Source organism: Carassius carassius, chromosome 13, assembly GCF_963082965.1.
Source record: "Carassius carassius chromosome 13, fCarCar2.1, whole genome shotgun sequence".
Lineage (NCBI taxonomy): Eukaryota > Metazoa > Chordata > Actinopteri > Cypriniformes > Cyprinidae > Carassius > Carassius carassius.
In genome coordinates, this window is record NC_081767.1 from 9,568,549 (window position 1) to 9,593,030 (window position 24,482).

At 36.2% G+C, this 24,482-nt stretch overlaps 1 protein-coding gene across 3 annotated transcripts in view; it reads right to left on the reverse strand.

The window, feature by feature from the left end:
- Positions 1–23,276, reverse strand: part of LOC132155952 (unconventional myosin-Va-like) — a 92,273-nt gene extending 68,997 nt beyond the window's left edge. For 2 of the 3 annotated variants that reach the window (XM_059564742.1, XM_059564744.1), the window contains exons 1-3: positions 23,048–23,276; positions 1,455–1,565; positions 79–250 (exon numbers count right to left, since the gene is read on the reverse strand). In XM_059564742.1, coding sequence (XP_059420725.1) covers positions 79–250; positions 1,455–1,565; positions 23,048–23,074 — 310 coding nt within the window. In that variant the 5' untranslated portion in view covers positions 23,075–23,276. The remainder of the gene's footprint in view (positions 1–78; positions 251–1,454; positions 1,566–23,047) is intronic. The other variant, XM_059564743.1, reaches the window with a different exon arrangement.
- Between the last annotated feature and the right edge of the window lie 1,206 nt (positions 23,277–24,482).

The following is a 24,482-nucleotide window of genomic DNA, read 5'->3' on the forward strand; positions in this document are numbered from 1 at the left end:
AATAAAAAACACTGAGCTCAATGATTCTAGATACATTGTGTGTCTAGTGTGTGTATGTGTGTATATGTGTGTGTTTACCGCAGTACGTGTAGATGAGTTTGGAATCAATGAAGCGCACTTTCAGATTGTGTAACACAGCGGGCTCATGAAGATAACTGAGGGCAGTCAGGTCATTTTCTCCCACCAGGATATCTGGGTTGCGGAGGTATGGTAAGTTTTTTGTCTTGGGGTCTAATTTGTACTCAAGTTCCTGAATAGAACAATAAAAGAAAAGAATTATGAAAAATTATATGTATGATTATACATCTTCTGAAGTCAGATGATCCTCTGCGAGGAATAGACTGAAAAAGCACCTCATTCACACTTCAGCATATTCAAACCTGAATCGGTCCCAAGCCGCAGGAGAACCAATGGCATTCGACTTCATTGACTTCTGTGCTATGAAATTATCTCTGTGTCAGAAATCCACAAATAATTTCCTGTTGTTTTCCACTGAAATATCTAAATCAAATAAATCTGGACCAATATGATGGACATTCTTTTAAAAAATTCTCATAAAAATCTATATATTACTATCATAAAAATACTACCACCACTTATTTTACTTGTCGTTACCCCCTACAGAGATCACTGATGTGAGATTTAAAGATTCTTTCTGTCTGAAGGAATATTCAAAGGTGTTTTGTGCATAATTGTGCATAATTATTAGGCAGTTTTTTTTTCTTCGACAGGTAAAATGGACCATTGTGTCAGCAGGGTCACAATTTGTTGGATACAAAGAATTTATCACTTTAAGCCACATCTTCCCTCAACAGCAATTAAATATCAAATTATTATATACAACCTTAACAGTAATTGTTAAGATTGGTTTAGATTTGGTGAAATATGCTTGTAAAAAATATAATCAAAATATTTATTTACCCATTAATTATGCATAAAGTTCATTCATTCATTCATCAGATAGCTGTACATTTATGAAGTGGAACTACTTATCCAATGTGGGGGAATTTTTTGCATTATTACTGACATACAGTAACATCAGGTGTGTTTTATACCCCTTTTTGGTACAATCTAAGCCTTGATTTAAAATAGTTGTTGTAATATAATTCTATACAAGTCTCACATAAACAAGTATAACATTTTAATGTTGTTCTTGTTATAATTCCATGTGGGTCATTTACAAATTACGTATGCTTGACTGCTGGGGGGTCTATTAAAGCATTTACTGTAACATGTTAAAATGACTGTCGATAATACTCAGTTTGACTGACAGTGGTACATTTAAGCTAATGGTTAATGATCTGGACTGCTAACACAAAGGCTGTAGGATAAATCCCTTGGACCAATCCCAATAAAATTAAAGAGCTCCAGTAAATCTATACCGTGAGCAATGCTAATGAAAAGAGTCTGATGAGGCTTATAAACACTCATTACTCTATTACACACACGCTGACCTTTCCATCCTCCAATTGTAGCTGCAGCAATCCATCTCCTTGTCTGTAGTCCTTGGTGAGCTCTGCTGACTTCCACACTTCTTCTACATCAGGGATCCAGACCCGTGCAAACTGTAAAGACAGAATTATCAGTTAATATCACTAGTTCACACAGTGTTCATTGAATATTTCTATTAAAAACAGATTTGAGTCATTGTAATTCATCATATGGAAATTTGAGTGAAATTGGAAAAGAAAGACATTCTGCTGCTAAACATGTCAGCTGTAGCAGACAAACTGGGAAAAACATTAGCTAAAACATTTCATCACATGACACAGGAACTCAAAAAAAGGCAAGAGATTACTGAAACGAAAAAAAGAATCATGTCATGCCATACAACTGTTATTTAGTTGAACCTACACCACTTTATGCTAGTTAAATGTGGTGTGAATGTCATTTTAAATAATATTTACAATTTTACAATTTACAATAAAGTACAGCTGTGGTGATAATTTGAATCAGCCGTGTCATCCTGTCTGATCTGCCTTATTGCCAAATTTGAACTGCATCAAAATAATAGAAACAGCATGAATGCAGTCATGACAATAGAAGACAAGCATCACAGTTCATCTGAGAGAACAACCAGATCCATCCAATAATCCTGATTATACATGACTGACTGACCCTAATAAACATGAGAAAAGATGCAAACAAAGAAATAGCAGAAAAAAGTATAGTCACACTTAAAAAATTATAGCTGCACAGGGCTGCACAGGGCTTTAGGATGTGGTCCATATTATTGCACACACACACACACACACACACATACACAAACATTTGTTTTTGTGAAAAGTGGGGACATCCCATAGGTGTAATGGTTTATATACTGTAGAAACTGTATATTCTATTGCCCTTCACATACCCTACACCTAACCCCAACTCCACAGGGAACTTTGTGCATTTTTACTTTCTCAAAAAAAAACCTCATTCTGTATGATTTATAAGCATTTTGAAAAATGGGGACATGAGTTATGTCCTCATAAATCAACCTCTCCTTGTAATACCTGTGTCATACCCATGTCATTATACAGAGTTGTGTCCTGATATGTCACAAAAACAAGAGCAGACACACACACCCACACACACACAAGATTTATTTAAAAGAGAAAAACTTAGGGAACACTTTTGAGAAATAACACAAAAATATGTAGAGAATAAAGCAGCATGGATGAGCTATAGTAATCAATACCGTCAACTTGCTCCAACATATTCAACAGAGTTCAGTGTGGTCCATTTTTCACTCTGTGTGTGTTTTAAGCATTTCTGAATGCTGCCTGACTGTGTCAGCACTGATTACGTCAGAGTTAGTCACATGGGCCAGATGGGATATAGCCCAGCTTTCCACACCACCATTATAACTAATTCATGTATGAGGCTCACAGAGAAACACTGGCACTCTCCACCTCAGAAAACTCATGGATTTTTAACATTAAGTCATATTAAAGTCAAAAGTACCAATACCAGTGAAATTTCACAAAACCACAGCAAAAAAGTAAAACATCCTTCATTTATATTGTCCAATATAGTGCACTCATCCTGCATCTTTATGTTCACAAATCAACTGTGTTTACTTTATTACATCACCAGTGGGAATTCAAGAATGAATTTGAGGGCATATGCGTAGCCACAAGCACTATTCATATGCTCACAGATACACATAAACATTTTCGACAGCAGCAGTCTGACTGCACTGGTACAGCATTAGCTTGCTACTATACCGATACTACAGATACTAATATCCTCTAAAAGTCCTCTAGGTTCAAAATAACAAGCAATAAATCTGCATAAAGTACAAGTTATAAGGCTAATCAGTTAATGGTATGCAAACAGAAATTACAATATATAGAAATTAAATTAAAATAAATTAAAAGACACTAATTGACAATTTGATAATTGTTAAAACAACATACATCACAATGCACTGGTGTAGGCAAAAAAAATATATATAATTCTATCTGCCGATGAAATTACTTTGGGGCTGGCTAAAATAACTATAAGCAGATACACACATTCCAGAAAAAAAAAGATATTAATGGCTTAATAGATTAATGGGTCATTATGCATGTAAAATTCTTTGGTTATGATGTAATCTAAAGGCTACTGGTTATTTAACCCTTTGAAGTGTCATTTGATAGGGTATTTAAGGTCCTTTAGATCAAACCCATTAATTGGAGTTCTTTGTTGACCAGTCCATGGATGTCCACCTATGTTCTGTGTTGAAGAATCAGAGAACTGGTTGAACGAATCTTTGAGAATCATAGATATAGTTTTTTTTTCCAACCCTGCTCCAACACACATAACAGATAGTATTTTAATAAGCCTGAAGGACTTGATTAGTTGTATCAGGTGTGTTTAACTACGGTTGAATCTAAACATTGCAGGGCTCCGGCCCTCCAGGAGTTTAGTTTGACACCCCTGATCTAAAAGATATATTAAAGAGTGCTTCATCTGGAAAGCATGTGTTCAAGATGAAAACATGCACCATTTACATGTCCTATCTGCATGAACCCTTTAGTAAACAGTAGAGAAGCACATGATAATGCACAATAAATCAGTCATTTGGGCATCAGCATGGTGATCGTTTCCCCTCTGGGGTGATGGTGGTCAGGTGTGAATGAGCATAGGAGTTACAGGCGGAGTTTGGGTTTATTCAATCAATTTAAAAACAAACAGTAAAAATCTATTATTATCTGTGGAGTGTACATGTGTTCCTCTCTGTCTGCCTCTTTTAATCATGCCTTCATTTCCTTATTTGCCGGCACACTGATTAACAAAATCATTTTGCAGAGATGTTGACACATCAGTATAACTGAGAGAAAACAAACAGACTTCCATACTATTTCCATAACGACAGCACTCACCTACTCACGCTTGATCAGCTTGTTGTAAAGTTATCGGGGTGGGGTTATGCTACATTCATGTCATGCATTTTTTATAAGCATTTTTAGCATTTTTATATCTATCCATTAAATCATTCTTTTGGAAAATTATTAGAAATATCAAACAGTAATATGCAGAGATTTTTTTGAATTTGTCCTGTTAGGACCTTGTAATAATTATACCAACCCTCTACACTGTGAGTAAATCTTTTGCATACATAACTAAATTTCACATTTGTGACAAAATATTGTCTGCTGTTAGCCACTGGCCAATACATTGGTAGATTTCACTCGCCAGTGATTGAATTAGAGGCTAAGAATAAGTTCAGCACATTATGTTATTATACAGTACATTATCACTGCATGTTGTGTCCTATGACATCTTTAGTTCTTCTTTTAGTATCACCTTCAAGCCTCTCCAAATTTAGCATCTTTTATATTAACATTAGTAGTAGTAAAATTATTCTTTAACGACACTGAATGACCAATTTGTATCTCAAGCATTATTATATAATAAGGGGCTGAATGTATAAATCTGGATTGACAAACATTCTAAAATATGCATTTTTCAGGAAAAAGGCTAAAGTAATTCCAGGCAGGACTTGACCACATTACAGTTACATATCACTTTGCCAAATGTTTCCAGTTATTAGAAAGGTCCTTACAGCCTACAACAGCAAAAGAACCAAAAGCCACAAAGACAGCAATAAATATAACAAAAAACAATATGATAAAAATGACAAAATGTTACCATGTTTTCCCAAGCAATTACATTTTATTATCGACCAAAAGCACACTTTCTATCTCCTGCTTTCTCTCCCATACAAACACACATACAGTACAAAACAGCTACACACTTGCGCACACACACAGAAACATACACACGCAGAGAGACTTGTTGTCAGTGCTGCCCCATGACTTTATCACAAAAAAAAGTTTTGCAGCTGAAAACCTACATGACATTTCTCAGTAACAAGGTTGTAAAGTCACTGTTCTTGAAGCGGTTAAATTTACAGTTTCGCTAGATGCTGCTGCTGAACACTGTTAAGTGACACACAAACTCAGGTAATTTACACATGCTTCACACAGCTACAATTAATCCCTCTCTGCCTCTATTTCTAATAGCTGCATAGTCTGCAAATCAATGGCTCAAACATCAGTTACTAAGTCTAAATTGCGATTTTCTAGGCCAATATGTAACGACTGGGTGAAGGAGTGTCACAAACATGAAACTACGCTCTCACGAACACAAGACACTAGACAAGCCAATATATAGGGATGAGTAATGAGTGACAGCTGTTGCTGATGACAATTAACGGAGACGCCCACAAAATAATCAGTGCTTTTAAGCATTTTAAGGACACAAAACTGACAAATGTCTTGAAATACATCTTCTTTCATTGAAGATTCATCATGGCTGCATTACCACCTCAGTAATATCGGCCGATATTTGGCATTTTTCAAATATCGGCATTGGCCGATAAGTTTTTTTTGCATGGCCGATGTGTTCAAGGTGGGACTTTTATTTTGACGGCGCTGAGAGTGGCAGCCCCTGAGCACACACAGTGCTCACACTCTTTCTCTTGTTCGTCATCGTGGTTAACAGTTCTGTCTAATACGGATAGAAGTCTGTCTAATAATCAGATGGTTAATGGTTAGAATGGTTAAACAAAGAAATTAATGTATACAGAAAGTATTATAGCGATTGCTTTTATATCAGGCCTATTAGTAATAGAAAGGCAAAATTATAATACCTTATCTTTTTCCATCAGCATTAAGAAAATACGCATTTATATAATTTAAACAAATCTTTGAATGACTAATGAACATTTAATTTGACAAACCTTGCAAACTTAGTCAAATCCAGCTGTGAGATCTTGTGAAGTGTGTATGTGTATCCAACATGATCACGTGTTCTCTGCGTGACGGTCTGTCCATGTGAATTGAATGCTTTAAGCTTTAAACTTTAAACTCGTGATTTAAAATTTTGCTGCACTTTATGCATTTGCCTACTGTCATATTCATGTAATTTTCACTGTGTGCTGTATGTAAAATGAGGGTTTTCCTGATCCTATTTAAAAAATTTGATTCCCAGTGCACACAAACTTCCCAGAATACTGAGTGCCCTGTTGGTTACAGTGTTTACTTTCTTTTTAATTATATTTGTATAAATTTTTTTATTCTTTTTTTTCATCTAAAGTATAAGCATGTTTCTTTTACACATTTTCTTTTTAATCAATTGTCAAATGATTTTAAATTTCTTAAATATTAATAATAATAATACAAATAAAATCATATCGGCTTTATATCGGATATCGGCCCCGCTGCTTTCCAAGGTATCAGCATCGGCATCGGCTGTCAAAAAACACATATCAGTCAACCACTACTCAGGTGTGCATTATTTTTCTAATAATTCAACAACCCATTATCTGTTGTTCTTTACAGTGTCGAGTAAAATAAAAATGTTACTAGTCAAGGGCCATTCTTTTGCCAGTGTGTGCATAGAGGGTTGTATCCATATTAACCATAAATAATTAACAAGCAGTTCAGAAAAAAAAACACACATAAACACAGATATATATACTCTGAAATGGACAACCATCCACAAAAGCAGTGACGTATTCATTTCTCTAACCTGAGTCTCTGGAGGAGACAAGCCCAGAACTGAGCTCCTAGCAACAGAGATACAAGAACAAGAGGAGAGAGGGTAAAAATAGCATCTCAACACAATCTCTCTCTCTCTCTCTCTCTCTCTCTCTCTCTCACACACACACACAGTGTCAAAAACGCGGTCACTGCAGCAGACACAACTTGTGCCTACATCTCTCCCACTTGGCCACATTTACACCCATAATGCCAGAAAATTGAGGATTACAGGATAGTGTGAAAACAGCAAATGTTGGGTTTCAATACAGCTGAAAAAAAAACATGAGATAATCCTCATGTGGCACGACCACATGATTCAGCAGACAGAAACAGACAAACACGCACACACATGACCCAGCAACCAATAAAATGGCATCTGTATTGTTACATAATACATGAAAATGTGGCATGTTCAGCACAAACACACCCACTTATATGAACTGATGCATCTAGAAGGTTTCATTATAAAAATACACAATGCTCATACACACTGCAAAGTTTTGGAAGTGCCATCTCTAAATTATAGTTATAAAGTGTATACAGACCAAATTACAGACAGAATTACAGTGTCAGACATAGTAATGGCTATAGTAATGTCTCTGTGTCTCATGGTTGTAAGAAGCATGAATGCTTAAGACTAGAGTATATTCCAGATTTTATGCAACCACTTAGCATATATGTATAGCCAAATGATTAGCCTTTATACTTCATGTGATAGTGAGTCAATGTTGTTCCGAACCCATATGAGATATCTTAAAGGAACACTTCACTTTTTTTGGAAAATAGGCTCATTTTCCAACTTCCCTAGAGTTAAGAGTTGAGTTTTATCATTTTTGAATCCATTCAGCCAAGACAACTCCGGGTCTGGCAGTAGCACTTTTAGCTTAGTCTAGCATAGATCATTGAATCTGATTAGACCGTTAGCATCTCGCAAAAAAAATGACCAAAGAGATTCTAATAAGCCTAAGCTCAATAAGCCTATTTTCAGGCGCTGCGTAATATTACTGCTTTATAATATCCTTATGTATTTTGCTTACTTTATATGTAGAAAATATGCAGGTTTAGTTATTATTAACTTAACATTTTGACCCCAGTCCTTAATGCAATCAGAAGAGTCCACTTTCCAATGAAACAGTTGATCTGGTTCAAAAACAATCTGAACAATTCACAAGAATTAACTTGATTCACTGGCTCATTTTTCTGGGCACAAGTGGTTAACCGCTCACTGGAAGTTATCAATTAAAAACTTAAACTGTTCTTCACAAAGCACTATTTTCTTTTTTACTTTAAGAAAATTGAAATATTGCACAAGAGAGTTAAAGCTGCAGTCGGTAACTTTTGACGCTCTAGCGGTTAATAAACAGAACTGCTTGCGTCTTGCGGAAGAACATTGTAGCCGGAGCTACTTCTATCTGTTTTTGTCTATGAAGAATCACAAAGGTACCCGGTTACTCCGCCGCGGTACCCCCGAAGCAATGTAAAATAGTCAGAATATAAACACTTATTATAGATGTACCCTAGTGATTCAGGACAGGCTAAAAACACGGTTTGGAAAATGGATTCATGGTGTACTCGCTTATTATATACATTTTGTAAATCTTGAACACAAAAAAAGTTACGGACCGCAGCTCTGATTGGTTGTTTTTTACCGGGAGCGGTCGAATTTCTGCAAATGGCAATAGGACCACTGAGAGGAGCCAGAGGAACTTGATTTTTTCACATATTATCTGTCTCATATTCTACTGTCAGGACATAATGACAGGTTTCACAAATACATTTTTACAAATGTTACCTACTTCAGCTTTAAATAACAGAATTAAATTGTATTGGTGGAAACCAGGAGTTCTTCAGTCAGTTGTCTTAGGGATATGCACTACAAGCGACCAGTTTTATAATAATAGTAACAACGGAAATAAACTTGAGAAGTTCAATTAACTAAAAGCGTTTTACTGATATATCACCCAAGTGGCTTCAAAATAGAAACACTAATAATTCTTACTTAAAGATCACACTATGTTCTCTATTATAAACCACATGGGAAATATGACCTTTATAAATGAGGAATGTGATTATTGTGCATGTGTGTTTTAGAGAGAAAGAGAGATGGGGGAGAGGCTACTTCAAAGTGTTTGTAAATCAGTTCACGGCCAAACAGAGATTATGGAATTAACCCTCAGATTTCACTTCAGAAGTCACAACTTCTTTTCCACTGTACACTCACTAAAGTCAGATCCAATCAAAGTGATTCGATTTCACTATAAACCTCTGTATCCTGATTATGTTTAATGTTCAAAACCCCAATTACACTGGTCCCTGGTACAGCCCTCTGGCTATTCATGAACTCATAAAACAGACTCATAACACACTCTAATCTCCCCCTTGTTCTAGACAGGACATGGTTTGTGTGAGAGCTTGAAGATTACAGAATCAATTAAATGAACTTCTTAATCTGTATGACATTCACATCTCAGCTGACTATATTCTGTGAGAGAGATCTGTACAGTATAATGGAAAAATCCAGAAGCTGTCCAAAATATCCAAGCTGCTGTTTTCCATATAATGAAATGGATGTGATTTACATTAACAAGCTCAAAAATTATTATAAAAGTATCATAATAGTAATCCAGAGTTCAGACATCTTGTGTATATTATGTATAAAACATACTGTCTGTATAAAACAATATATCCTGTGAACAGTCAAAATCTGCTAATAATGGATCAGTATTCTTCACTATTACTTACAACAGGATATACATTTTCATGTGTTTAAATAGAAGATTTATGTAATAAGAAACAATGAAATCTGCATCAAAACAAAAAGAAATTCACCCCTCATGCCTGTTATGCTAAACAGAATAAACACAGATCCTAAAAAAACTTAGCTGGGTTAGTGAACTTTGTTGTACATACTGTATATTTTGAAGGACTAAAATGTAGTTCGATCAATATGTTTCTGGCAATTATCAAAATTTAAGTAAATGATGATCCATTTTTACATGATTTGTTGCATTTAATTACCCCATTGCAGATTCTTTTGCAATATAGTTGTAAATCTAAAGGCCTTTTCACACCAAGAATGATAACTATAAAGATAACTACATTAGCGTCCACACCAGTGGACGATATCGTCTGTTTATTCCAAGCGCACATTCGTCTGCCTCTTAAAATTCTCGAGTTCATTATTGCAGGATTGATTCTGATTGGCTGTCAATGTTTTTATCATTCATCAGCTGGAGATAATTGTTCTGAAAATAAGTCCAACTATATATTTTCTCGGCGCCTCTGTTATTCTTTAATAACAATTTTTAGAACTATATCTTTATCGCTATCTTTATAGTGATTGTCCTTGGTGTGAACAGGCCTTAAGTTTTTGAAATTCATCAACTGTTTTCAAAACAGACGGCAGCATTTTATATAAATATTTTCCTGTTTTGCCATAATTGTGCCATGGCGTCACCATGAGATAAATATGTTAACATGATGTGAGGTTTGAAGTGGGACATTTCAAAAAATGTTCCCATTTCCGACCTCATCTGAAACACGACATAATTGTACTAAGCATGCTGTTGCGCTTGTCATTAAAGGGATAGTTCAACCAAAAATTCAAATTCTGTCATTATTTACTCACCCTCATGTTGTTCCAAACCTGTATTAATATCTTTTGAACTCCAAAGAAGATATTTTGAAGAATGTGGGTATAACGAAACTGTTGCTGGTCCCCATTGACTTTGATTGTAGGAGAAACAAATACTATGGAATTCACTGGGGACCCGCAAATGTTCGGTTACCCACACTCTTCAAAATAACTTATGTTTTATGTTTTTGCAATGTATATCTTTGTTCTTATTTTTTAATAACAAAAATAAAATAATGATGACTTTTTTTTATCTTCGCCCACTATTGCAACATGACACCATCATGACAAAGAATCGTGATAAAACTGTGAATCGTGATTTTCCTGAAAAAAATAATGATATATTTCGTACCGGACCGTTTCAGTACAGGGCTTTCGGTACGGTGCACGTGTGTACCGAATGCAATATTTTGTGTGTGAAACATATACATTTTCGTGTTTCCAAACGAACATATTAAGTGGTGGAAGTCTCCACATTCAGCGCAAATCCCGCCCTGCAGCTGATTCTAAGGCCGGCGACACACTGGCTGCGTGGCGTGAGCGTGGCGTTTCTGCTGCGTGTCAGTTGCGTCTTTACACAGCAGAATCGTGCCTGACGCGGCGCTGGCGCGCTGCTGCTACTGTAGGTGACATAGAGGGAGACCACCGACAGACCAGGATCTTGTCTTCACGACAACAATATCTATACTTCATGTTGAGCATAAATATAAAGCCTACTGATAAAGGACACCGTCAACAGTATTGACGGCAAAATAGACTATGTTTGACAGGTGCAATATGCCAGTGTGTCACCAGCCTAAGGTTTTCAAAAGGCATCACGCGAGTGTGAACATCACTACAACTAGGAAAAAAACGATTGTAATTCAAACGCAGCTCCCGTCGGCATTTAAACAGACCTTTGCTCTTAATTCCGATCGGTCCAACGCAATAACGAAATCTGAGCAGGTCTAAAAACTGAAACTGCTCATGCTGCACTTTACACTTTGGAAAATGTATATATATTTTTAAAATATGAGCAGGCCTACAAGCTGGGATAGGTAATGCTGCACTGTAATCATAGTTATTTATTTATATTTTTCATTATATTTTATTATATGATATTGGTTTGAGACTGAGAGTATTTTATTTAGTGGAGAACTTTGCAGCAGTATTTTAGTTCTTATTCTTTTTTTATTTTCTATATATTTTATTAAAAAGTATTTAAAAAAAGTGTAAACAAATTGTTAAAAAAAAGTTTATAGTAATAAACAACTTGCAGTTTAATGTTTGCATTTCTTTCCCTTACTGTACCGAAAATGAACCGAACCGTGACTTTAAAACCGAGGTACGTACCGAACCGTGATTTTTGCGTACCGTTACACCCCTAGTAACTATATTTCTAACTTTATTTAAGATATTTTTATAGCGTTTTTGTCCTTTAACTTTCGTGGAGAAAAGTAGTTTGAACGTTCCGCTAAACATCTTTGTTTTGGGTGAACTATCCCTTTAAATGTTACACAATGCTCTGGGCTTTGACTTTAGAGTTTAAAGGAGAAAACAAGGAAAAAGGGAAAGGAAAAGAGCTGAAAAGACCATCACATGACCCACGCTCATGTGAAAATCTGCTGCCTGCTGTTCCCCTTCACCAGCAATCCCTTAACCCACCAAACTGTGACCAGCTCTCAACTACACTTGCCAGAAACATCTGAAATCCCACAAAATCTGTTTGCTGGAAAAAATAACTATGTTGCACTTGTTTACAGTCACTCTGGAATTCCAAAGACAGGTTACCCTGGATTCTCTGGGGCACAGAACAGTGTTAAAACACATCATAAATTACCATAGCCAAGACAGAATCTCATCCAAACGTAATGATGCAGAATTAAATTTAGTCAAATTAACTGAAGATGTGATGTTCACACAGAGACTAAAATCCCATGATATGAGATTCCGTCATGCCATTTCCGTCATGTTTATCAGTTCAACCTGATTCGTGCTTATGGATACTGCATGAGCACTACAGAAAATTTAACCCTCAAGATAATTGACAACAAAACAAATGTATTACATGTATTTAAAAATCTCTCTCTCTTTCTCTATATGTCTATGTATATAGGTGTATATACATATACATATATATATATATATATATATATATATATATATATATATATATATATATATATATATATTAGTGATGCACTGAAATGAAAATTCTGCGCCGAAACCGAAACCGAAAATTTAGGATGCACTTGGCCGAAAACCGAAACTGAAGCCGAAAATGGCTTCTTTTAAAAACGTATATAATATATTGCTTGGATTTAATGGATCTGAATTGAAAAATCACAATATAATAATCAAACTTTTATTAACAGTTACATAACAAAACATAAAATATTTTTTACAATAAATATAAATAATAATTATTCTTCAAGTTTTATGTTCCATCCAATAAAATAGTTTTTTAAAAATTGTGCAAAAAAATCCAAAATTTTGGAGATTTTTGCAGAACAAATGTTACATATTGCAACTTTGGTGTCCTCTCCTATAGGGTTATCACTTTTGTGAAAAAAAAATCCTGTTCGATTTTTGAGACATAGGCAAAGTGTTCATTGAATCGTTAGTAAATTGCCTATATTTGGCGTTGATCCGTTTTTCAACGCCAAATATAGGCAAATCCACCGACAACTAAACAGGTATTAGGGCAAACGTAAAGAGGGCGCTTGAGACGCGCACAAGTCAGCAATGTGGACTGCCATAACATCAATGAAAAACATTACTGAAGGCTACATTGATATTATGCACTAATAGGCTCTGTGTGTGTCTGTGTCAGAACCTGCAGTTGCTGTGTGACGCACGTTCGCTGCGAGCGTATAGTGACGAGCTGGCCGCGCTCCGAGAGAAGGCCGTTAAAATCGGTTTCCTGTTTTCGTTTTCGAAACTTGTGTTGGTTGGTCCGATCGATTGTGCAGCTTTTGTGACAAGCTTTTTTTGATTGTGACAGTCCTTTGACATGCTTAATCTTTGATAGGCAGACGCGTGATAACAGCTCGACCGTGAGTGAAACCTAAGCGCTTGCTCACGGATGGGAGGGGCGGGTGACATTCATTTTCGGTTTACGTTTTCGGCTGTTTTTTTTTATTTCGGCCCGAAACCGATAATGCCATTTCGGCCGAAAATTTCCGGCGGCCGAAATTTCGGTGCACCCCTAATATATATATATATATATATATATATATATATATATGTAAACAGTGAAATGAAATTAATTTGTGCAAAAATATTAAGTATATTATTAGACAATAATAATATGCATGTTTAAATGTAATATGCAAACAAATGTTTACATTGTTGTTATTATTATTATTATTATTATTATTAATAATAATATCTAATATTAATTAATACTTAATATTATTATTAATATTAGATATTAATTAATATTAGATAATTAATATCTCAACTGAAGCAACTACATCAAATAAAGGTGAGATGAAAGAATTAGCTTGATTTGTGAAAAATCAACTCCTGGTTCATGTTTAAAGCACAACCTGATCTATTTCATGCTGAAGACAAGAAAAATGACGTCTGCCCTATTTCTGCCAGTGCTGGGAAACACGTTAGGGACCGTACAATGCTTCTGATTGGAACCTTGATCCCAGGCGGATATATTGATATTTGCGTCCCGAGTTGCTGATGCACGAGTCAGCAGAGAGAATTGTTTGTTTGTATCCTCAGCTGTTCTCAGAATGGCCAAACCTCTAGTGTCACATGAGCAGGAACCTTTTTTTTTAATTGCTTCTTTCTGCAAAACTTTGGGACATAAATTAGAAACTCGCATGCAAACATGAAAACAGATACCACATGTAAATAAATGTGCTTATTTAATTTACCCCTATACAGAACTTATTTACTTTCTAGTAATGCAACACATGCCAGCCATTAATGGATTGCCATTTAAGATAGAAATAAGTCATTCACATATATGTTTATCACACATAGGGGTCATACCAATGTTACTACAAAATGTCCACGATAATAAAAAGAAAAACATTTATGTTGGCTTTATTTGGTTTTAAAAACTTTTACACCATTTTAAATAAAGTTTAAATCTGAGTCTAATATTATATGGTGTAATAAATACAGAATACAAAATAATTTATTTTCCTTAGAAATGGAGTATGTTTCCTCATCCTAATTTATTATTTTCAACGTTTCACATTCAAATAAAATTTTTTAATGGATTTTTTTTTATCTTTATCTGTTAATTCAGAAATATTGTATTGACAATGATTTTAAAAGTCATAAAAGGTCAAATATTCTAGTTTAAAAGTCTTATTGAATTTAACACACAGTATGATCTTCAGGAATTCTCTGTTGTTCCAAACATGCATGACTTCCTTGGAACACAAAATAAGATATCTTGAAGAGTGCAAACACCTTTGACTTTCATTGTATGGACAATAAAAAATTAAATAAATAAACAGACATTTCTTTTCAGAATATCTTCTTTTTGCATTTCACAGAAGAAAGTGAGTTCTTCATAGTTATAATGAGTAGGTGTGCACGATAAATATCGGCCGATAATTAATGCACATCTGGTCAGTAAAGCCAATTATCTGATCAGAGGTAAATTTCATCAGGTGCATGATTTCACATTGAGCAGCTGTTACTACACAGAGCCGTTGTTAACTGACAAGTTGCACAAATTCATGTTCATTATCAGCATTATTTATTGCTGATTAGATAATCGGCTTGACAAGATGCGCATTAATTATCGGCCGATGTTTATCGTGCACCCTTAATAATAAGGTAATAAGGACAAAGCAGGAGAGATACTATTATTCCTATATATCATAAAAGTAAAATGTAGTAAAAAAATAATAATTATCAAACCTTGCACTATTTCTGGCTTTGTGTAGCAACTACTGCTCTGCAGACCCTTCTAAAATTCCCACCATTAGAAACAAGCAGCTGACGTATGTTTGTTCAATGTGTACCAAGTATATTGGATCTGACAGAAAACCTGCAGCTTGTGTGTGAGTGCATCATTATAAACTGCCATAATGGAAAGAAAGTAAATAATAAAAGGCATGATACAACATTTTAATATATTATCTTTCTGTTTACATAAATATCAGTAGAGTAGCACAGCTTTGTGGATGTGGGAGTGTGATTTCATCCTCTGTTGTAAGGATCTGGTGGTTCTGTAAAAAGTTGGTTCCACAAGATCTGTAAGCAGCAGCCTGCAGCAGTATTCTATGATAAGAGTTTGCCTACAAACCCGTTGAAATTGTTAATTTAACTTCTTGGATTTGGGGACCCTTGAGAGAGGATAAGAAAATCTCTCATGCTGACTGCAGACAGCCAAATAAAACATTTAGACATGACATCATAGCAGTTAAGATAACTATAATGATGCTTTGATTGTCTAATGCATCACAATAACCAAGAGAGACACTACAAGGCTAGACTGCATTAAAGGAACAGTTCATCCAATAAAAGACAGTTCTTTCATAACTTTCTCATCGTCATGTTTAACATGTAAAATAATATTAATAAAGTAAAATAATAAATTCAAGTCAGAAACTCCAAAAAGGATATAAAAGTAGTGTGAAATTATTACATGTGACTCAATGAGGTTTGATGTTAGTATAGGGTTGAAGTCTGTGTGGTCTTTAAATTTATGCATTTAACAGATGCTGTATATTACAGTTCGTTCAGGCTATACATTTTTTTAAGTACATGTTCCCTGGGATTGAACCCACAACCTTTTGCGCTGCTAATGCAATGCTCTACCACTGAGCACAGGAACATCTTTGTATGTGTGAAATGATTGTCTTGATCTCTTTATCTGACCTGGGCCCGGTTCCCCAAAACGTTCTTATCGCTAAGTAGTTCTTAACCTATTCCTTAACCTCTCTCTTAACCTTATGGCACGGTTCCCGTCACGTTCGTACGCTAAGTATATCTTCTGTAAGTCACACTTTCGTAAGGTTGTACTGGACCATTCGTAGCTCTCTCTTAGCGTTATTTGAGCTCATGACGCTACTGTACAGCAGTCTTTAGAAACCAGCGCAGCGAAGTACAAGTCAAACTATGGTATGTTGACAATTTTGTGGCTCAACAATGATTTTCTGTTATTTTTTAAGACTCATAATAAATTATGTTCACAATGGATACAGGCCTATTTATGAAGTTGACTTTATGTGGTTATAGAACTAATAAGGTGGTAATTAGCCTAGGCTTTTTCGTAATGTAATTAAAGCGAATTGGCAATAATTTTTTTGATAATTAAAATCTGGCAAACAATTTGGCTCTAAATGGCTAAGATCTTTAAATGGGTAAGCATGGTGGTGTCCAGTAAGCGACCAACTATGGCAGCGATCCAACGTGTCCTTGTATTGAATCAAAGACGGAGCCGGACTCGGAGCCGTTTAGTCCATGTCAGTTTTTTTATTCGGCAAAACTTAAGCCCTTTTGACATTTTGCCTGACGTGGCTATATTAAAAAAAATCCCCTCCCAAGACAACTCATTGTGGAGCAGCTGGACCTTCCCAGACCTGCGCTGGCCAGGCTAACGCGGCGGAATTCTGCTTTAAGCCCTGAAGCCCAGCGCTACGGTTTTTATTATTATTATTATTTATTTATTTATTTATTTTGCTACAGAGAGATTCATCGAGGTCGTGGGAGAGGGCTACGGCCTAATCAAGACCTCGGTGTGGAGGTGTGTCCACACAGTCACCAACGCCCTTCTGCGCCATGCCGGGGATTACATCCTGGTGGATGGCACACTCATCCCTATCGCCAATCCATCAGTGATTGGTCGGGAGGAAATATCGCGAAAGGGATACGCGACCATAAACATGCAGGTTATAGTGGACCATAGGAGTGTGATCTTCGACTTGGTGGCAAGGTCCAGCAAAACTTCAAGTTCCCTGACGAGAAGCTTGGTGCCCTTGTTTACGTTGCTTCCCCACCATATTTTGTATCTAATTCTCTCTCTCTCTGTTCATTGTAGATAGGTTGTTTTTTTATTAAAAACATAAACCAATTGCAATCAATACCGCATTAAACAGAAGTAACTGCAGCTGCTTGCCAATCAATTCTGATTGTAAAGTACCTTACCATTAATATAAAAGTGTATTATATAATTTTCATAAGTCGTTAAACCCATGTCAAAAAGCAGCACAACGGGATAAGGAGGGTGGATGATTAGCGAGGGATACCCGGTTCGTCTAACCGTCACAACATAGCCTATCGTGTGAACATATTACTGACCATTTGATAATTTAATTTATAGTCTATATTCTACTGATAACTTAAACTATGTTAAAATAAATGTTACTGTAATAATTTGAGGAATGTTTCATTTGCATAGAACGTGTTGTCTTTCTTAACGCTGTAATGCACCTTCATGTGAAGTGGAAAATCGATTCATGAGCAATCGATGCCAACTAATTCAGCACCCTCACTTTGGACAGCGCTCTTGTAACGTCGGACGTAAGAGGCAGCGTGCTAAGAAGCTTCCTAAGGGACACTTCGGGGAACACACTTAGAAACATCAACAACTTTGGTAAGATATATCTTTCGATGTCTTCTTAGCGCGCTAAGAGTGAACGTTATCGGGGAACCGCTGATCTCTTGTGGTGTTTCGGAAGACTCTGCCTGAACTGCCTAGCAACTTTGATGGTCGTTGTTGTTTATTAAACATTATTATTAAATAAATAATATTTTATACAAATAATAGTAGCATTTAATAATAGCATTTAGTATTGAGAAACAGAGTGTTTGTACGTGATGGTGATTCATTACATTGTACAGCAATTAGATAGCAACAAGTTAATATTTTTATCAGTGAGTCAGCAGTAAAGACTTTATATTGAAAGAGACTGAAACAGGGTTGTAAACAAGTAAGTTATTTTTACTTTAAACAACACCTTGTAAGACACAGCCAACAAATGCAGTGAGCAGCAGTGTCATCAGAAATCACACTTAACAAATGAAAGGACAGTATGACAAAGATATATCGCTTTCTTCAGTGGACATTCAAGCTAATGTTTTTCTTGTGAATATGAGATTAAGCAAAGAATAAATGCTGTATCAGATGCAGGTAATCAAATTCACTCAGTCCATCTCTCTCTCATAATACTCTACATAATATAGTGAGCTTTTAATACAATAATACAAAAATGTGTAATGAACCATTTCTAAATTTCTTTTGGTACTAGTTCCTAATTGGCGTTTTCAAATTAGTAACACAGGCCTGGCCTCAGCTGTTTAACTGTCAACTTGAGATTTAAATACATGGCAGAAGGAAGTATAGTTCTGCACAAAAGAGGATTTTTAAAGACACTCCATTGTTGATTCTTATATATTTACACGCTCTTGACATTAAACTGTTGTAAAAACGCTTGCATAAACTCGTAGACGTGCGATATGGCTATATATCAGCAAAGCTGTGTTTTCGGCCATAGGCACAAAGCCGCAGGCCGAGTACCGCAGGTTAGGGATGTGCAGTATACTGGTACTTGAAAAAAAAAATGGAATATATAATATATTTTAAACAGTGCGATATCATCATTTTGCTCAGTTCGGTATTTCATTTGCTGCTGTTCCGAAGTTCACCACTATGCGCCAGTGTCACCCAAACTGACGCGAAACTGACAAGCACGACAACGGAGAAACGACAATGGATAAAACAGGTGAAACTCACTCTAGATGTCTAAAAATTATAAATAAAGAAAGCAGCAGATGTGAAATATGGCATTACTTTGCCTACAAAAGTGATGAAAAAGGTGAGCCAAATGACCTTAATTTACCAGTCTCCAAGTGCTGCTATAAAGCATGTGCTGCCATGGGAGGCAAGCCATCAAATCTTAGCAAACATTTGTCACCTGCTCATCCTGATTTGTTCAAGGAGTTAAAAGATCGGCAGGTGAGTGTCTCTTTCAACTGATTTAATTTAGATATAAATATTTTTTACTCTATTTTATTAATAATTATTAGTAATAGTGATGAAGGGTATATTACTGCCATGACGAGCTCTAAAGGGAAGCAGCTGAGTGAGAGAGAGAGAGAGAGAGAGAGAGAGAGAAGTATAAATATTACAAATGTGCACACTAGAATAACATCTACAATAAAGCTACATATATCAGTTACATAGCATTTATGTTTGTAGATCAATCAGTAATTCTTTAAAAATACATTAATACATGTTTACTGGGTTAACGCTGTGCATTAAACTAATATGAACCCAAATACAAAGAAATAACCAAGATTAATACTAATGTGGGTGAATTACAGCTGATGTTTTACATGAAAATTTATTTACTCCTTCTTTTGACACCCATAGAAAGGAACGAAAAAAACATCTTCAAGCCAGCCTTATATTTCAGAGGTACTGTCGATGACAAGAAAATATGAAAGAAGCTTTAGCAGAGTTTATTTGCATGGACAAAATTCCCATTTTAGTTGTTGACGAAACAGCTTGAAGAAATGAGATGCCAAGAAGAAAATATTTTTCTGAGAGAGAGATTTACAATTTGTACAACGAAACGAGGTCTGTGCTTGAATCACAACAGTCCAGCCAGTCTTACTTTGCTAGAACAACAGACCTTTAGATTAGTCGAACAGTGGACTCGTATATGGCTGTTACAATTCACTTCATTAGTGACTCTTGGGAAATGCAGTCCTGGTGTCTTGGATGTGCAGCAATGCATTCAAAACACACAAGAGAGAGCATTGGAGAGGTCCTTGAAGAAACAGTAATACAAACATGGAAACTGGATATATGACATGTCTGAGTGGAATCACAACAGATAATGCATCCAAGCATTTTAGGAAAAGTATTATCTCTGGGTTCCTTGCTTCGGTCACAACCTACATCTGGCAGTGAACAAGGCTACAACACCCTGGGCCGTGTGGCATCATTTCAGTCCAGGCTTAGAAAAGTGCATTTTCTAGATCAAACAAAATGTCAATAATTTTAAAAGAAAAGCAACAGCTCCTTCATCTCCCAGACCACAAGCTGGTCCTCAATGAACCTGGGGTTCTACATTTGACATGGTGGACTGTTTCTGTTAACAGCAGCAAGAAAAAAGGAATAAGTGGTGCCTAATGCCTTCTGACACAGACATCACCACACTGGAGACAGCTGTTACATTCTCATACATTTGCTTTGCACCATTTGATGAAGACTGAAAAGATATGAAAAGATTATCCTGTTTTAATTTTATCTGTACAGTATTTTTTATTTTTTTTTGCACAATTGTTCATGCAGAGTTACAAGTGGTGTGTTTAATAAAATTGTTTTCAGTTCACTTATATTTTAAGGCTGGTTATTTGTCACCTATGGTATCGATTTAGTATCGCTACCGAGGTATTAGATCCTAGTATCATACCATAGTCAACATTTTGGTATCGAGCCATCTGTACCATAGGTAACACAGCTTGCCATGTGTGTATGTGTGTGTGTGTAAAATCAGATTAATCACACCCTTTTTCAGTGATTAATCGTGATTAATCGCACACATCATGAAGCATACACCATCTATCTTGTTTAACACATTCATTTGGTAATTTTCTATAGCAAAGTAAACAAAAATCTGAAGGGTGATTTTCACAAATCTGTATTTTCTGCAAGTTTTTCTCGGGATAAATTGAAATGTCTTTTCAAAAAAGGACACTTGGAGACCCCAAAAGTACACCAAAGAACCAAATGATTTAAGGAGTCCATATAATTGACAAATTTATGTACACCTACATGAAAGAAGAAAAAAAATACCGTACTGAAAAGAAAATTAAGAATTGTATAGTACATGTATAGTGATGTGCAACAGCAAAGAGCTTGTTCACCTTTTAGACAGGTCAAGTTGGAACACCGAACAGGACCACATGGAGATGCCAACATAAGCTGACTGCATAAATCTATTACGGTACATGTATCCATTCAGAATAACTAAACACAGCAAACATACACATAACATCACAACATTATCCCGAATGACGCACATTTGAGCTGTGTTTATCCAATGTGACATGTTATGTGTCTATCTTTGTTTAGATGTAAATAAAAGCCTAGATTAAATCTGTTCATCATATAAAGTGATCATATCTTTTTAAAAGATGTTAAACCACTCAATTCACATGGATTCATTTCATGATGCTTTTATGACCTTTTTTGGATCTAAGTTCTATAGGTTTGGAATGACATGAGGCAGAGTAAATAATGGCAGAATTTTCGTTTTTGTGTGAACATCCCTTTAAACATTAAATGAGATACACAACTTGCCTGGAATAAACATCCTATACTCTATGTACGCTGACTACTAAACAATCATGATGCTAACCATGTAAAATGAAAAAGCCTTTTAAAAATAACCCTTGTCAAGCTTGTTATACATGTAAGCTTGTATCAAAATAAATGTGCTGTGCTCTAGCAGCTCTCAAAAGGATCTGTGCAATTACCATAAGACAGCTACATCATGGGGGATGGGTGGGCCTTCCTTCTTCTTTCCCTCTCTTTTCAGTAAAAGCATTCAACCATTTCTCATCTGAGACATCATTTACGACTACATATGTGATGATGTCATGTTTTGGCTGCTACACAACAATATTGGATTTTATTTTCCCCCATGGAGACATCTTGATATGTGCAGACCAGCCAACAGGCCTCAGCAAGGTATTGAAATCAACTATGCCAGAAGATGCATGGATGCAGGCTGTGATGTTAGAGATGCTCGCATCAGCACCAGAGATGGTCCCATCATCCCGTGCAGGAAATGATGCTTGCATCAGCACCGCCAGCATCCCATTGACTCTCTGCAGTCAGCCAACTACAGTTGTGACCCATATCAATACATCCCAGGCAGGTCTTTGAAAACCTCTGCTTGCATGTGCAATACTAGGAATATCTGCTGTTTCCAAGGGTGACGAAGGTATTTGCTTATAACAGTCTACCTAATACCGTCCAGATCTTTGCATGTAACGTACCATCTTCAGTAAAAAATAACAAGCAATGCGGGGGTTTCGTGTACACTTCGTTGTATTTATACAAATACTGCGTTTTTATACTGCAAGATGTTGCAATCTAAGGTTGTCCATTTAAAGGACAAATCGCGTGGTAATGCAGACAAAAGAAAAACTCTAAAACACAATATATGACTTCAATATAAAACATATCTTCGTCCAAAATTAGACAATAGGTTGTTCATCGGAATAAGGCATGCATGATGAATTTCATTCGAATAATCAGAAGGCAAACACAACATATGCCCTATGCCTCCCAGCACAAGCATCAAAAATAACAGTGACTCTTTCGCACGCGTGTACGCACTGGCATTGCGTTAACACTTCGGCATTGCACTGCCATTCGCATTGGATGTTCATACAATCAGACGCAGAGTATGTTTACCTTTGAATATAATTCAGACGCAGCCATGATGATGCTCGCACAATGTTCCTGCAATCACAGTCAGCTGAACATCCGATCAGTCCCGAACATTCAAAGCTCTCCTGTAGATCTCCCGAAAATGAAAAGCCTTTAGAAGGATGTCATGAATCCAAAGGCATCGACTCATTCCTCATGAAACTGGCCGTTTTTCTGGTGTGTCTCTGTTCGTTCTGGGTCCGATCTATGGAAAAACGCGGTTGCCATGACCGAAAATAATGATGCAAGAGTGCGCTCTGGTGGACAAAACTGGACCACTACACACATGGCACCCCCAGTTATCTATCTGTCTATCTGTGTGTGTGTGTGTGTGTGTGTGTGTGTGTGTGTGTGTGTGTGTGTGTGTGTGTGTGTGTGTGTGTGTGTGTGTGTGTGTGTGTGTGTGTGTGTAGGTGTGACGGGATATTTGTGTCTATGTTTAGCTGCGCATTTGGCCATAATTCCTGCAGACTGCAGCCAATGGAAACGCTTCTCTGTCGGTGAGTCCGGCTCAAGTGTGCCACACAAGCAGGGCCGTCGCAAGTGGGGTGAAAGTTGGTGACGATTATAGGGGCCCACAGATGAGTGGGGGCCCCGGTGATCTCAGCCGTCTGGCTGAGGCCTAAAAAGACGATCAGGACAGTTGACAGGCCACTGCTGCATGTCGTCACGAAAGCTTATCATTTTCATATGTTTTTAAGCCTGGCCACTTTCCAATTTAAACATTCAAAAGAGTTTAAATCATTCAAACACAAGACGTGGAAAAGCTGAACTGGTTACTCGCGCGCTGTGTTCGGTGCGCATGCATCTCACAGTCTCAGAGCCTATGTAATTCCATACAAATACATACAAACTATGTCAAAATACCCGTCTTGGAAAGTATGTTCGAAAAAACTGTTGGTTATGTCTTAAGTGAAAGTAAACAGTTGAGAAAAAAAAATCGGATGCATTCATTGTCTCTTAAAGTGACCGCACCTTATTTAGCTACTGGCTAGACCAAAAATTATTCAGACACCATATATTATATATATAAAAAAAGTTTTAATAGGTGCAGGACACTATAATTAAGGTAAGTGAGTATAGCAAAATAAAGCGAACTGTGACATATTATACCCCCCCCCCCCCTTCATACAGTGGACAACTAGTGAAATTGATAAAAAAAAAAAAAAGGGACCAAAAATTATTCAGACACTTTGAATTAAGAATTCAAAGAATTAAGAACAGAATTATGCATTGCTTGGTAATTGTTCAACAAAGTATTGATAGTTGTGTAAATATTGGCATACCAACAGTTGTCTGAAGTTTGGTTTGATTGTTATCCATTACATATTCTTCTATCAAGATGAATTTGTTCTGACAGTTCAACTCTGATTTCTTATCATATTTTATTACCATTTTATAAACTAGAGCAAATAAACTG